Below are 17140 nucleotides of genomic sequence, written 5' to 3'. Positions count from 1 at the left end.
CTAGTTCGAATCATTGTAAGCCTTTGGATCATTAGGGTCAATGATAGTGGTTAGAATTCGAGGTTATCATATATAATCCTCGAAATTCTAATGACCGGCCACTCTCTTCCTTTTTTCTTCCTCTTTCTTTCGCCTCTCTGTGATCTCACTTCACCGATCTCAGTTCACCCTTTACTGCCAACTGACTATCTTCTCTTTGTCTCTTTCTGATCTCACCTCCGTGCTTGAAACCCAACAGTCCCTGGCCCTTGCCTTGCTTGAAGCTTTCTACAACCATCGATGATTATCTCATTGCATGTTGCGTATTCGAGGGCTTGAGGCTTCGCTTCATCTCTTGCTTTTTCAAGGCCCCTATGTTATTTTCACTCTTGTTTCGATTCATTTTGAATCGATACAAAAGTTTTCCGATTTCGGTTCTCTTTGAATGTAAGTTGCCCTATCCCAACCCTGAGTCCTTAACTGACTCTCTCTTTATCTGATTATGTAGTTTCCATTCTTCGAGATGTCGTGTCGTGTTACTTCTCTTTCGTTTTGATCAGTCTGTTTTTTCTGGTTGTCAATTTTGTTGGTGAATGGTCGGAACCACCATGACCCTATCATCTTGAATAACCCTACAGTAATTCGTTATCTTTTGTGTTTTTTCATTATTTTTCTTCTCTGCTTTGTTAGTCTATCTTTGTCTTGTTCTTGTTGTGTCGTGTTTCTCTAAATCTATTATTACAATTGGCATCATTATTTTGGATAAAAGATAGAAGTTGATCGTGGTGGTGGTGGTCTGGTTGTGGTGGAAGAGGAACAAGGGGGAAGAAGAAGAGGAATAAACTTTTTTTTTGCCAAACTAATCTTCGCCCATCAGCTAGTAAGTCATCGCTGACGACTGGTTTCAAGTCAATGGAAAGAGAAAATAGAGAGATGAGTTACTTTTGAAATAAAGGGTAAAAAATAAGTTATTGACTATATTTTGACTAACAAATTCATAGTCTTGAGAGCAAAATCCAAATGTTAGACAAACATGAATGCTAAATTTTCCAATAGGTCAAAAATTGGGGGGCCAAATTGAAAGCAACCCATATCTGTATAATAAGGGATGAAGATGCCTTCATCTCCAAGGTTGAGCTTACATCTCCCAAACTTATATTTAATAGCTAAGAGTACACCTCCGGAACTTATCTCCAACAGTTGAGATTGTAGAACTCTTTGTATCCTCCGAGCACAGGTTACACCCTCGTTCTACAAAAGATTAAAAGAAATCCCCTTTGTTCTACTTAATTAATAAATCGTCGTCATCTCAGAAAGTGATTCAATCCCCTCTTTAGGCAAAGATTTCAGCGGCTAAAAATTGATTTTGTCAATGACCACATATAGTGAAGATCCGAGATATCAGATCAAGCAGAAGGCTAGTGCTAAAGGCGCACTATAGGGCGGTTTTAACCCTTCCCCAGACGGAAGTGTTGGCACTAAAATAGAGTCTAAAATGAAATCACGAGTAAAACCTGGCTACGAATGGTTAAAATAACATTTATAAGTTGTAACAGAGTATCACATCTATTAATTGAAGACGACAATGAATATTTTCTGATGGTTTTGTACCAACCTACAAAGAATAAGATATAATATATTTATTAGAAACTAAGATTGATGTGTAGTTAAAGTTGTCAATTTATTATCAATTGCAAAAGATAAACAATATTGAGAAAAATGCTTACCTCATTTTGAAGAATACGAAATTAAAGAGTATAAGAGGTATCTGACTGCAGTCGCATGTTTTCCGAAAGAGCTAGGACGTTAATTTGCGGCCATAGATATGATCACCTCAATGATGCTCCAATAATTTGTTCTTGTACCCCCTTAGGTATAAAACTATAAAGGGTAGTATCTGCCGAAAATTACCACCTATAATCACTGATAACCCACCAAAAGGTTTTGTGTTATCACGGGGATGTCTTGAAGTGTACGATCCACAACTTCGACACAATATCGGTGTCACATTGGTACCTCATCCCATATAATCAACTTTGAAGCTCGAAATAGTTCTACAAGTGGTGATTGCTTTTTATATTGCAAAAAGAGTCCTCGTACACATTAACAGGAATACGAAAGGTGGAATGACCGGTTTTCCCGTCGGATAACAATAATTAAGAAATACGAAATGATGGAACAGTGATAACTATATGACCACAATTCTGACAGGTTCAAGCAAGGTGTTGTATAAAAAAAGTTTTTCCTATTTCAGCTCCGTCGTTGAGGAAAATTGACCTTGTCAATGACCACATCAAAAGAAGATCCAGGTATATCAGATCGGACGGAAGGGTAATGCTAAAGGCGCAGTTTATTATTGTTATTGACGGTCAGCACATAGTAAAATTACTAAACATGTAGAAATAAAGCGCCGGTAACAACACTATAGGGCGGTTTTAACCCTTCCCGGGACGGAATTGATGGCACTAAAATAGTCCAAAACGAATTCACGAGTAAAATCTGACTATAAATGGTTAAAATAACATTTATAAGTTATAACAGAGTATCACATTTGTTAATTGAAGAAGACAATGAAATATTTTCTGATGGTTTTGTACCAACCTACAAATAATAAGATCTATATAATAAAACGGGTTGAAGAGTGTTGAAAGGGACAAACCCATGATAAATCTTGGCCATTCGTTTGTACCATGATAAATCATGGTCTTCCTTACGTAACTCTAATTTATTGCTAATGACATTGGATGTTTAATTGGTTATAACTATTCTATTGGCTAATCTAAGTCGTTAATCAAATACATTGACCAATCTGAGGCATTGAATCAATCCAAAGCAAAAGATTTGAGTAAGAAATTTGATGTAGAGATAAAGAGTTTTCGTTACAAATCAAATATTTTCCATTGGATATTTAATTTTGAGTGCCGACTAGGACAAATTCAGTCGTTCGTTTAGTTTTTCTTTAATATTGACCTTCATATCTATAACCTACCTAAAAAATTAAAATTCGTGCAAGAAAGAAAAGAACGCGTCAAATCCGGGTTGCCCGAGAAGGAAAACGTTCACATGCTTCATCATCTGCACCGTTAGATTTGTTTCATGAGTGTTACTACTATCTCTTCTGGTTTCATCACAGATTATGATTGTATCCACTCCACACTTCATGCAAAAATTAATGGGCGTTTTAATGCCATGGAATATGGGTTGCAATGAAATGAACAGTTACTTTTCTTCATCTTCCTCTTCAACACTTTCTCGAGAGAATGCTAGTACCTTGGTTAGTGTTGGTATGAGACAATACTAGTCAAAGTACTATAGAGTTCTATGCGCAACTCTCTGTTAATTAAGAGCATACCATGGGTGAGCAGTTAAGTCTGCTATCATATGCTAGTATTAGGAGTAATATCTAATATATATATATATATATATATATATATATATATATATATATATATATATATATATTTAACTGTGTACATGTTTTACTTGCGAAAAGGTTTTTATCGTACTTTTAGTTTAGGATTTCTCTACCAGTTTAACTCGTGTCGGTGAGTTACTGACCCCCTATCAAATCTTAGTTTGCAGGTACTTCTTTATTAGTTTGGTTAGAATCATTTGTGCGCATTGACAGGGTTAGCAGATGGATTGCAGAGGTTGTGGCGGTGTGTCACTTTGGGGTGTCATTTTCGTTTTTTTTCAACCATTCTCTTTAGCTTTAAAGTTATACTTATGTACACTGAGGTCCCATTGAAGGTTTCTTCAACCCTTCCCTTACTCCTTTAATAACCTACTGAAATCTCATTTGATCCATATGAAACCCTAGCCTCCATTGAGGGTTTCTTAAACCATTCTCTTACTCTGTTAACTTACTGAAATCCCATTTGATCAATGCAACCAACCAGTCTATAGCGTTGGGAGTTTTCTCTTAATCCGAGAGATGGATCGTGTGGGATTTTTATTACATTAATGGAGTGGAGAATGGGTCTTCTTTTAGATCGACGAGGTTTAGTTAATAGAAGTCATCTCCTACTACTTAGTTTAGTTTGTTAAGTATCTTTGAACGAATTCGTTTTAATTCTTCTAATTACAATTGTTAATTAACTAGTCGTTCTGATAATTTTCTACGATCTGTGAGATTTCTGGTTTATTTTATGGCATTTGATTCTGAATTTGTCTTCATCATAAACCTTGTTTTGACCTAATCCAATTAACATGGAAATAATCAATAATTGAACAACAATACCTGAATTCATGTTTTTTATTCCATATGATATTCACCTTCTCTTCCCTGTTAAGAGATTTTACAAAAATAATAATGAAGTCTGTTAAAGTGTTAATGCTTCTAATTGATTTTGAACTCATTTGTTCTGAATTGATATATTTCTCCCCAAACATAAGTCATAAACACATTGAAATTAGAAAACCTTGTTAGTTGTTGCCCGTCTATCTTTCATTAGATAAGTCATAAATTCATCTATTTCTTCTGACAGTCATTTGTTTGCATTTTGTACTAAGGAATAAAGTGTTAGGCCTCAACAAGCATGAGGTCCCCATCTCTATCAAGCATAGACCTTAAATTGGAATTCATGGAAAGCCATTAGTTCTGAAGTTAGACTAAAGTCATTAGTTCTGAAGTTGGACTATTAAGATGTTTGTCCTATGAGTAACTTAACACCAACGATTAAGTGACAAGATTTTGGCAGTGATGAGACATGAAAATGTCCCATCTGATTCTTTTAACTTGGGTTAGTTAGTCCATTTCGAGCAGTTACTCTGATAAATTACTTGTTTCTCTTGTCCAGATGTCTTTTACGAAATTGAGCGCGAAAAACAGATAAAAATGGGATAAAGACACACGAGGGCCATTTTGGTCATTTATTTGAGTCTGGTGATTTGTCCATGATCTATATTTGGATGAGAAGTAGAGCCCTAGATGAACTCGACGACGAAAATAGAAGTCAAATCGGAGTCCAAATGGGAAAGTTACGCTAAGTCAAATATTGGATTTAAAGATTGTTGACCAAATCAATTAGCTGACACGTGGCATGCAATCTGACGGTTACTTGAAGTTTTCGGTAGACTGGTGGGCACGCAATACTCTCCAAGTAATGATTATGTGTAACGCAAGGCTGGACAGCACCGTAGTACAACAAGATCTGACCGACAACAAAAGTGAAGCCTACGTGTAGCGCATTCTAGAGGGTCGGTGCAACTCCTACGGTGCCCCGCGAAGCATGCTATCATTCGACAAACAACCCATGCTGATTTCGCTCTTTCCCTTTTATCCTAAAGTAACTCGAAAAGTTTCTTTTGAATTTTTGAAATTGGTACAGAGAACATGGAGAGAGAAAGAGACCGGGCTCTGTTTTAGAAAAGGAAAGAAAGGGAGAGAGATTGATTCGATTGAGAGTTTATTTTGCTGGAGATAGAATAAACCAGAGATGGAAAGAGATTGGTCGTGACTTTTCTTTTTGGTGAAGATAATAGATTCGTGAGCTGAAGAAGGAAGGAGAGATCTTCTGATCTTATGATATATTGGAAATGAGATTTTTATAGTAGAGGAAGATTGAGGTTTTAACAGGGAACAAGATTGAAACCGAGAAGGACAGAGATTATCTCTGATTTGATTGATAGAAACTCTTATATGACATTTTAAGTGAGTGAAGCTTTTTTTGTTCCCTTCTCTATCAAGTAGCATTGACAGAAAGTTTTAGAATGAGATATTGAGAGAGAGGGCGGATATTCTCTTTATCTCGGCTAGAATAGAAATGGAAGAAGAGTTGTGATTTGGATTGATTTAGAGAGGGGATTTACTGAGAGATGGAAAGTTTTATGGACTGATCACAGAAGGTGTCAATAGAGCATAAAATAGATTAACATTTCAGAGAATGGGAGAAAGATTTGGGATATAACAACAACGTTTATGAGAGAGAGAGAGAGAGAGAGAGAGAGAGAGGGACTGGTTCGGTTTCTTCTTCACTCTATAAAACAGGGGAGAAACATAGGTGGAAAAACATCTTCCCTTAAGCTAAAACAGTACCTGAAAAGCTCCGTTCTTCTTCATCTTCTCTGAGCTTCAAGAAGAAATCTAGAGAGAGGAAGAAGAACAGAGTACACTAAATAGAGGGAGAACGAAAGAAAAACCAGAGCATCATCATCTTCTTATCTTTCTTTTCTTTGTTATTATTTTTGTGAGAGAAAGTAAGAATAGAACAGAAAAGAGAGAGAGATTTTATTAGAGATTCAAAGAGTGATTTGTAAACAGAGAGAGAATTGTTTTTCTTCAATTTTTAATCTTATATAACATTTATCTTCGATTTATTTGGTGGTTGATCTTCTGAATTAAAAAAATAGAATTAGAAGAACAAAACAGTAGAGAGGGATTCTGCTATTGAAGAAGAAGACCCGGTTTGGCTTTCCAACATTGTTGGAAAATAATTTTCCTCTGTTGTTGGAAAATTATTTTCTCTAGGGGAGTGTTTGGCTGCCATAGAAAAATCAGTGAGAAAATTTTAGTCCTTCTTCGAACTTTCTCTCTTATCATTCATACTACTAATTTTAATCTCGTTTTCATGGATAGCTAACCGTCTCTAATCTAGGGTTAGATGAAACCTTTATGTTTAGTATAAAACTTTTTCATCTTGACGATCTTAATGTGCTTCTATCATAATCGTATTGATCTATCTTTCATTGTTTATGCTTCTAACTTGATCCATCATTATTAGATTAGGTTCTTTTATGATTGATACTATATAAAGTTGATAGGCAATAGTTAGAAATTTTTGATGTGATATATGTAGTCGATCTTATTATGATATAGTTTTCATGGTTGTGCATCCGATTTGATCCACCATCATTAGATTAGATTCTTTTATGGTCGATGCTTATTAGTTGTATGTCATTAGTTCACTTATCATCATTCGAGAAATCTAATTTGTAGTGCCATTGATGATTAAGATTTTATTTTACCATGATTAGGCGGATTCGAAACCCTAGGTCCTCTCCCCCATTGATCCGTTTACCGTTACTATTTGTTTTCGTTATTTTAGTATTTTATCACCAAAAACCAATTTTCAAAGAAAACGTGTTAGTTCTAAGTTTTAGAATAGGTTTGACTTAGTCTCTGAGGATCGATCCCGGTCTTACCGGATTTTATTACTTGATGCCCGTATACTTGCGGGTGGAGACCTTTTAGGTGTACCTTTTAGGCCCATCAGGCAAGCTACTATCGTGGGCTATCAAATAAATGTTAAGGCTCTTGATCCATGAAAACGTAGATATAAACGAAGAACTTGTCAAGCGCATGTCTATATTTCCAGGTTATTTGCGACAAATAAAGAAAGAAGAAAACTTCCAAAAGAAGTGCTTGAATTTAGGAGTCTTTGAACGACATCCCGTAGATAAATGGAAGTACAATGAAAAAAAGTTTATTGCAGAATTGTGGGTTTACCTACGTTCTCTACTGGACATGACATTGTTTCTCTGCCTGATCAAAGGAAAGAAGTTCTTCATTGAGATCCCACATGATCTTTTTTTTCTGTTTACTTGGTTCAAAAGGGTGGGTTCGAACAATGAATAAAAAAACACCACTTGAGTGTTCAATACACCTTTAGCAAGAATTCCGAGTCTGCAAATATTCTCCTTGAACATTTAATTTACCAAACAATTACAAGGGAAGGAAATTGAATAGAATGACCCCTAAAAAAAGAAGCCTTAGCCTTCAACCACTTGACATTTGGGTAACTTATCATAATACTCTAATTACATGCATCTAATTATCTGCTTATAAAGCTCTGAGCATCCGAGATTTTCTAAAATCTTATACATCTTCTGGCACCATCCACGTGCCCCTATAGTCCTGCGGCTCCATCAATTACACGTAGCTCCATCTTTTTGAAATGGTGATAGTACTGCACCCAAGTCATTTCAATCGGTGGTCTTTAATTCACCACATGACCTCCCATTTCTCATGATAGATTCTGCATTTCAGTTGTTCCCTCATTCTAGCCTCTGTTGCAATGTTAACTAAATCTTGCAATGCAGCTGCGTCAATGGTCATCGTCGCCCTTCCATTCACATTTTGAATTGGAGTCGTATTATTCTCAGTTTGCGTTGTTGCAGCCATAGTTCATATTGATCCTCTTTCCTCAACGGAGACTCCTCAACCAACCCCCCACTGTTTGCATTCGACCTCGGATGCGTGCACTATGGTGTCCCCTACCAATAGCTCCTCCTCCGTCCCCGAATCTAACGAAGAAAAGAACAGGAAAGGAAAACTAAATCAACCATCACACAAAACCCCAAAGGACTAAAGTGCCACTACTACTTCTAACTATATATACCCCAAACACAACCCTGAGATTTATGAACCTAAAGCTCTGATACCACTTTGTAACGCCACATGTGGTACTAAAAGTATTGTTTGCATTATTGGCTTTTGACTTCGTTAGTTTGCATGTATATGACTTTGTTAATGAAATATTCAATTTGTTATTCTTGTGAATGTCTGGTTAGAATGTTTGATTTTTATATTGTCAGCAGGTCTATAATGTCAATTGTGTAACTGATAATGATGCTGCTGCAGTAGCACCGGAAAACAGGGAAAAACATTTTTTTCTTCAATCATAAATTTTTTCCGACGGAAGAAGCCGTTGGAAGTAGTAGATTTTGGTTATTTTGAATAGGATTTTTGCGACGGCCTGTTCAAGGTGGGCAGTTGAAACTGTATTGTTTCCGACGAACCCAGTCGTCGGAAAAGGTATTTGCTTCGCCCTTTTTACGACCACTTTACGACAACCTCTTCTTGTCATAAAAATCATTTTCTGAAGAATTTTCCTCTATTTTCGACGGTTTTGGGCCGTCATAAAAAGGCTTCCTTTTTGTAGTGACAAGTCCAGATTTCCACGTCGGTCTCCATGAAAACTAGCACTCCGTAGAGAGGGTCGAACCAACCACCAAACTCATCAACTTTCCACCAACTCACCACGTCACACATACAAATCATATCATACCGCATAATTTTCATGCTCTACAATAACATATAATCAAATCAATCGTTTAACAGGAATCGTCAAATAAATCATGCATAGTGTAACCAAAATATCACTGAATAATCTTCATGTCTTTGTTGAATTTTAAACATCAAAATGCGTATATTTATACCCTAAGTCATGTTAACTAGCAAGAGGGGTCTAGTTGTGAAAGTCATACACATTAAGCATGTTATATAGTGATTTACCAATGTATATAGTTGTTGAATTCTCTAAATACCATGTAAATATGAATCAGTATGAGTATAGTATATAACATATATTTTATCAAAGTTTGGGTAGTTTCATATATTAAACATAATTTTCTACCATAAATAAACCTCTAATTATGATCCAAAGCGATATACTTGCTGATTTTATAAAGTATTTAGTCGAATGTGACCTATCGGGTATCTATGTTATAAACCCTAATCCTAGTTTAAATTATGTGGATTTTGGGTTCATACTATCTAATCCCTTGATTTTTCTATGAAAATGGCTATTAAAGCCATGAAGAAGTAGAAACGTACCTCAAATCCAAAGCAAATCGAATCTCACGAGAAGAACAACGAAGAAAATCGTCAAGTTTTTATCCCTCCTTCTTCTTCTCTTTGCCCTAGCTTTCTCTCTCTAGAACTCTCACAATTTCCCTCCTTTGATGACTCACTCCCGCAGCCCAAGGAGAGAGAGCGAAAGAAAATGAATTAGTGTTGGAATCGGAGCCGATTTTGGATCGGTTAAAGTCGTCAAACTCCGAAACGAAGCACGCCATTACGTTCGTCTCGTCGAGCTCTTAAGTTTAGACTCAAGAATCAGTCAAATCCGATTCCGGATGAATGAGATATTCAAGTCTGAAGTTTGGACGGAAAATGGTTAAGTTAGGGACCAAAAGGCAATACGGAAAAGTTTGTCTGGGGGCCATTCTCGCAAAGGGAACACGTCCAGATCTGACGGTTGGCGTTCTCTCCGCGCAGATGCGCAAGATCCAACGGATCTGGTTAAACCCTTGTCGGGTACGGAGTGGGACATCTCCCGAACCTCAATCCAACGGCTCATCTCCTTTAGATTGTGGGCTAGTTTCGATATAAGTCCCTAGATCTAACGGAGGGCGTTCCTCTCGAGATTTTGAGCGCGATCTGACGGCACTAATCTCAACCGATAATAACTGTTGGAACTAAGTGATGCGTCACCTCTTTCTTCCAACAGATGTGTCCCTAAAACCCAACAGAAGTGTCCCTTATGAATGCATCTATTCGAAACCTATTTATAGGACCCAAATCAACTCCAAATTTCAATCCGTTTTTTCAAGAGCATCAAGCATTGTTAGAAGATCATATTAGAGAGTCAAGATAAATATTTAGCAGAATTTTCAAGGAGTTTCATAAGCAAGAAGTTTGGTCCATTTGCATAAGTCAAAGGTTAGTATACTTTCAAGTTCGACTGTTTTTTTATTCGAAGTACCATTGAATCGAAAGGTAAACGTTGTATCTTGGGAGACAAACGCCGGTAACTGTTTGGTACTATACAGGGCGTCAATTGTCTTAAGGAAAGAGGAATACCTCGCCTCGATTAAAAAATTATTCTTCTTCTTATCTTCCGATTTTTCTTTTTCTTTTTAGTCTATATGATTTCTTAATCAAAGACATTCTGATTTTCCAAATCAGAAGTGTGTTGATTTTTTAAAGTAATTAATCAGTAAACACAGAAGGATACAATTCCTCTTTCCGATCTTAAATCGATAGTGAGATTCGACTACGAATCATCTGTTCTGGATAACAGACATTATCGGTTAGAAATACGAAAGATATTGAGTTGTTTTATTCCTTAGTTTTTCTCCATTAATTTGGAAAGAAAGTGTTTTTGATTAATTTACAAATAAAATCAAAGTAGTAACCAGTTTCACCAGTGATCCGGTTAGAGACTCGTTGAGTCAACTCGTTGAATCGGTACACAGAAACCAACAATTAGGAAGTGGGGGCATAGGGTTTTAGATAGGGTTTTTAATTGATGCTGCTAAATACATCCACAAATTTGATAGGTGCATTACATAAACACATCGAAATTATAAAACCTTGTTAGCTTTTGCCCGTTTCTCTTTCATTAGTTTAGTCATAAATTCATTTATTTCTTCTAACAGACATTTATTTGCATTCTGTATAAAGAAATGAATTATTATGCCTGCAACAAGCATGTAATCCCCTTCTCTATCAAGCATAGACCTTAAATTGAAATTCATAGAGAGTCGTTAGACAAACTCCAATGTGAGCCTGACTTAGGCTTAAAAAAATACACATTTTCAACTCAAAATTTTAAGCGAAACGCGTGTGTAAACTATTTCTGAAATAAGTTTTTTTAAACAAAAACTAATTAGATTTGAAATAAACTAATTAGATTTTCAAATAAAAAAACTTATTAGATTCAAAAAACAAAAACTTTTGGATTTTTGAAAAAACAAAAAAAAAACTATTAACATTTTAAAATGAAAAAGAAAAAAAGTTCTGGCAGTTTGATTTGATTTGATTTGGTCTCAAACATGACCACTGCGGCACTGCGGAGTCTCCGACGGTCATGTAAGTGCCTTCAGTCGACTTAAAGCTTTGGGTCGACTGAAGGCAGCTCTTGGGGCTGACCCTCAGCTCAACCCCAAGAGTTCACCTCCACTGGAGCAGCGGGCTGAGGCCCAAAATTCGAATTTTGGGAGTCGTCGGCTAATTTTTGGCCTCAGCCGACTCCCATTGGAGTTGCTCTTAGTTATGAAGTTGGACTATTGAGATGTATGTCCTATGTTTAACTTAACATTAACGTAGATACAGGCAATGCAGAGTGATGGAACCTGACAGGTTTTCAGGTAACCACAGATTACAGAAACATAAAGAGGAATTGCCTCCCAAGAGAAGCAAGATTGCCCCTAGCAGGCGAAAGTTTCAGGCCAGGGGACAAGCTTAAACTTAATAAGCCTGGTCATCTGCAAGGTTCTATGCATCATGAAGTAAAGCATAATATGGGCAAAATTAAGGCCCTTGTTTCCACTGCAATTCTCAGTACGGGGGACTCCAACGCTAATCCCTTGAAGGAAAGTGATAGTAAACGACGAACTTGTCAAACACAAGTCAATATGTTCAGGTTATTTGCGACAAACAGAGAAAGAAGAAAACTTCCCAAAGACATTGTCTCTGAGTTTACCTACGTTCATTGCAGAATTGTGGGTTTACATACGTTCTCTACTAGACATGACATTGTTTCTCTGCGTCATCCACGGAAAGAAACCTCTTCATTGAGGTCCCGCCGATCTCATTTTTTTTGTCTATTTGGTTCAGAAGAATGGGTTTGAAGTAATAAAAAACACCAGTCTTGAATACACCTTTAGCAAGAATTCTGAGTCTGCAAAAATTTCCCCTGAACATTTATCTGACAATTACAAGTGAAGGAAATAGAACAAAATGACCCCTAAAAAAAGAAGCCATGGCCTCCAACCACTTGACATTGGGGTAACTTATCATAATACTCTAATTACATGCATCTAATTTCTACCAAGAAATAACAGATATATATACAAAATATCAAAATTAGCTTAATAGTTTTTACATAAATTCTTCTGCATCATCTTCTTCATCGATTGTCGAATTACTAGATGAGTTTGTCGAATCTGAATCATCCATTACTATCTTCGACAAACCATTTCTAACAGGAACAGTTCGATCTTTAAACGTTACACGTACATTTCTCGAAGAATCGACTTCAAAACCATCTTCAAGTTCTTTTCTCAAGTCAGCAGGAGGCAAAAAACAATCCATGGACAATCCTTTAATATTAAAATCAACTTCTTCAATTGTCCAAACTTCTTCCATTCTTGTTCTGGAATGACTTTCTGAATTCTCCCCAAATCTGAACAACGATACATTAGTCCGACCACCATGAGCTATGTTAATTCCATCAATATGACGATAATCGTGGATTAATGATTCCATGGTGGTTTCCCAATATACACTTTTATCAGTACCTGAACTTTTGATTCTGAGGAGATGAGAGTCTTCTAATTGAACAATGAGACCAGTTTTTTGGCTGAAATATCCCCAAACAGTATGGCGTATTATCTCTACATTATTGCTGCTTCTAGCCGTTAACGTTGTTTGTTTCGCTTCAAGCTTTAGTACAAAACAGTCTTCGTCGTTTATCGTTTTTTCCCCAATACAAATCGAACTTGAAAATAGATTTGCTGTCAGCTTGGGATCAAGACCCTGTTTCAATATTTTAACCCCAAGTTAACAAATAATCCTCGGAAACCAATCTTTTTGGACAGAGAAAAGTTATTCAACAAGTATCTATACATCGAAGAATTCAAACTTATTCAGAGATAAACCAAGTAAAAGAAAAAACATCAAAATTATATCAAACTTTTTTTTTCAAGTAACAAATTACAGATCCAGCCACTGACTCCTGATAAATGACAGGGGTGCCTATAAAAGCGCCCCGTCCTTTTCCTCTTACCCACCTTTCTCTTGGAACTCTTGGACTGAGCAGTCCGAGACCCACGGATTGGGGGAGTTAGAGGACACTCAAACTGGCCTGAGTCTGTAGTTCAAGCTCAGCACGGATTAAACCCAGTTTGAGTGTCTCGGACTGCCCCAATATGTAGGGCCTCTAAGAGTGAGAGAGGCCCGTGAGTAAAAACGAGGGGCGTCTAATCGTCTATACTAAACAAGAAGAAACAACCATTAATGGTATCTGAACTCAAAACCTCATAATTATAAAGGATTGGGGACTAACTAAACAAACAGTGATAACATAATTTGAAATGATTATGTTTCAAAAAGAGATTCCTAAGATTTTTTTTTTAAGAAGACGTATTGTTTACGACGATTTTGATGGATCTTTCACCAAATCAATCTTAGCCCATTAATTATTAGTGGGACCAGTTAGATGGACCAACTAAAGCCCATCATCTCATCATTTACCCAATACCTTTACCTTCTTTTCCTTTTTATTCATAAACACTTTAATTAGCTTAAATTAATTACCTTCTCTTAATGACTAAAACCAAAAGCTTAGCCACCTAACCGTCAGATATTAAGATTAACCATGACCTCATAAAATAAAACGGTTCAGATTTAAAGATTAATTAGATTCTTTAAATCTTTACTTTCCCAAAAGAAAAAGAAAGAAAACTGAAATCCAGCTACAAAAACGTTTAGATTTAGATTTGAACTCTGTTTGGATGTCTGGATTGATTCAAGTTCAAAATGTTTGTTTTTGTTTAGATCCCCATGGAAGCAAACAAACACACCAGAGACTGAGTGTTGAGAGTTAGAGAGAGAAAGTGTTGAGAGTTAGAGAGAGAAAGTGTTGAGAGTTAGAGAGAGAAAGTAAAAACCTGTAAGGAGCGACGAAGAGGACGAGGAGGACCACGAGAAGCATGAGATTGATGCCAAGGAGTTTGTCTCCAAGCAACTTTACCATCACTACCAGCACTAATTTTACAACCAGATAAAACCAATTCTAAACTCCATAAATCCGGCCGTTTTTGCCATAAAACAAAACCACCCACTTCTCCTCCGTCCCCTTGGTGGTGGTGGTGGTGGCGGTGGTTCTTCACTTTCTCACCCTTTTTATGATGAAGAATTTGATTTCTTCCACCATTATCACCTGAACTAAATTCTGAAGCCATCATCTTCACTTTCCCCATTGCATACATACTATCTATTGAATTTAAAGCACTTTCTCCTCCTGTTGCAGCTATATACTGTTGGACTATGTACTTAGCCATTGAATTTTCCTGCAAAAAAAAAATGGGTTTGTTTAGAGAGAGAAAGGAAGGGGGGAAATCTATTTAGAGAAAGAAAAAATGGGTTTGTTTACTCACAATGGGCATGGTGGAATCTTTGATATTTGGATTAATGGAAGAATGATTTGAAGAAATAATTGGAAGAGGAATTAATGGAGCACCAACAACACCAAGTAAGATTTGAAGTTCAGAATTTCTACCACCAAAAAGAGATGTCATTGATTGAGTTGATGATTTATCAAGTAGTAATTGATTTTTCATCCATGATTTCCATGATTTTGAACCATTGGGTTTTGTTGTTGAGGTAGTGAACATTTCTTCTGGAATTGGAACTTCAAGAACAGTTTCAAGTCCATCTTCACGATCATAGTTAGGACATAGCTTCCTCATTTTTTTGTTGGGTTTTGATGAGAGAGAGAGAGAAAAGTTTGGAAACCCTTAATTTCTCTTGTCACTACTAAACATAAGTGAGTAAAAGTTAGCTAGAAATGAGTCTTGTTTTCTTCTATAAAGAGGGGAGGGAATTTTATGAGTCAGTCGTTCTTTCTCTTTCAAGAATGGGTCCACCTTCTATAGTGCACTTTACCGACCGACCCTTGCCCCCTATTGTAACGTGCTCCGCCTGTTTCTCTCGACATCGTGTCTGCACGCCTACTCTTTCTCTCACTCTCTTCGTTTACCTTATTATTCAAGTGAAAATTGAACCGTAAATTCGGTTTATACCAAACATTCACCAAAAATTGTTGTGATTCCAAAAGAAACTAAGTTGTAATATTAGGTACAAACTAAGCTTCCAGCTAGCCCTATAAACTTTCTCAAACCATATTATTTTTTCTTCCCTTAGTTATTTCTAGTTTTTGTTATAGGAAGATCATTACTTAATAGAGGCAGTGCATTAGAAAAGAAGAGCAGTGTTTTTAGTATAAGGATAGATACGTCTTGTTTTTCCAAAGTATTTCAAAATTTATTGGGTTAAAAATGTCGTCACTCCCCTAAAGGCGTACTCAATGGAAAAGAGATGGAAACCTAACTCAAATTGATTAACATAATATATTCATTAACGAAAGAAGAGATTCATACTTCTTGTTGGCTTGATTGATTTCCTCACATTTTCTTGGATTAAACTCCATTGATTTCAAAGGCTTCAACTTTGGTAACAAGATTTCAACTTATTAACTATCAATTTTGTAATGAAGAATACAAGCAATGAAAGGTAAGAGTTCGATTACTCGTCTTTTGAACTGATTGTTAAAATTCATACCAGATCTAATAACATATTGCGTCAATCTTGGGATAGATCGGACTTCTTTCACATTCTCTGGTTCAACGTTAGGTGTGCCTTGGTTGAGAAATGACCAAAAAATCTTGGCCTAGAAAGACAAAACAAATCAATTAGTTAGACATGATGTAACTCAGAAAATATATAAAGGCATTTACACTAACACAAGTTTTTTTTTGTTGAACTCATAATATATTAATGAATCAAAACGTTATTACAGTAATTATCAATTAAAATACAAGGAATATTGTTCCAAGCTTTGCTTCTATTGCGTTTCCTTACCCACTTAGCTAACTTGTCTGCATTTTAGTTTGATGCTCTTTTGGTGTAGTGGAACTGAACCTCCTCAAATTCTAATTTGCTTTCCCGGATCTTCCTGACGTGAATCAGAGATTGCCAGTGAATGGTGTGACGATTGTTGCCAAGATGTTTGATGAGATTGAAATTATCACTTTCTATGATTATAGATTTATGATTCTGAGATTTGGCCCCTTCCATACCTAAAAGGATAGCCAAGGCTTCGCATTCTTCACTGTTTCTTCCTCTAGAAGTTTTAGCTTGAGCATGGATAAATTTTGCATTACCATCGTGAGAAATCATACTAATGCCCACATTGGATGAGATGTTAGTGAATGAAGCATCAACATTTATCTTGATAAAGCCATTAGATGGAGGATTCATTTATCTATTGGAGTTTGCTTGTGTTTTGCCGGTTTTTTATTCGTTTTCGGAAAGTTTTCTATCATTTTAATTATTTTCGGGAGTTCATTGAACTCATGCTGAAAGCAGTGATCGCACCTTATTTTCCATATAATCCAAATTATGGTTGTAAAGTGTATATTCTCCGCTGTTTGACACTCGTCAGGGTGAGCTTTCCAAGAGAAAATCCAATCCGTAATGGAATTAATGTTCTCAGAGATAATGTTATAGTGGAACCAAATGTTTTTCGCTATGGCACAATGTAAAAGAGCATGCTCAATAGATTCAGTGAAATTGCAATTAGGGCAACTAGTGTTGTTGTTTATATACTTGCCTATTCTTTCTTTTACTGGAAGAGCTTTGTTACAAATCTTC

The 17140-nt window shown here is 36.3% G+C and overlaps 1 protein-coding gene across 2 annotated transcripts; it reads right to left on the bottom strand.

Annotated features, from left to right (window-relative positions):
• Window positions 1–7675: 7675 nt before the first annotated feature.
• LOC147558001 (uncharacterized) lies at window positions 7676–15477 on the bottom strand. 2 transcript variants are annotated; one of them, XR_015234237.1, is made up of 4 exons: window positions 14866–15477; window positions 14377–14778; window positions 12511–13243; window positions 7676–7733 (listed from the first exon to the last, which is right to left on the bottom strand). XR_015234237.1 is itself a non-coding variant. In XM_086659573.1 (3 exons), exons 1-3 carry the CDS (start codon window positions 15175–15177, stop codon window positions 12587–12589), a joined length of 1371 nt encoding a protein of 456 aa, XP_086515699.1. In that variant the 5' UTR covers window positions 15178–15477; the 3' UTR covers window positions 12382–12586. The 2 variants fall into 2 exon arrangements, 1 of the variants encoding a protein (XP_086515699.1); XM_086659573.1 differs by lacking the exon at window positions 7676–7733 and having other exon boundaries at window positions 12382–13243.
• Between the last annotated feature and the right edge of the window lie 1663 nt (window positions 15478–17140).

Source organism: Eschscholzia californica, unplaced genomic scaffold (genome assembly GCF_041429995.1).
Source record: "Eschscholzia californica isolate CP2 unplaced genomic scaffold, dmEscCali1.0.p SCAF_2, whole genome shotgun sequence".
Taxonomy (NCBI): domain Eukaryota; kingdom Viridiplantae; phylum Streptophyta; class Magnoliopsida; order Ranunculales; family Papaveraceae; genus Eschscholzia; species Eschscholzia californica.
Note: the sequence above shows the minus strand (reverse complement) of the source record. Positions and strands in the feature narration are given on the sequence as shown.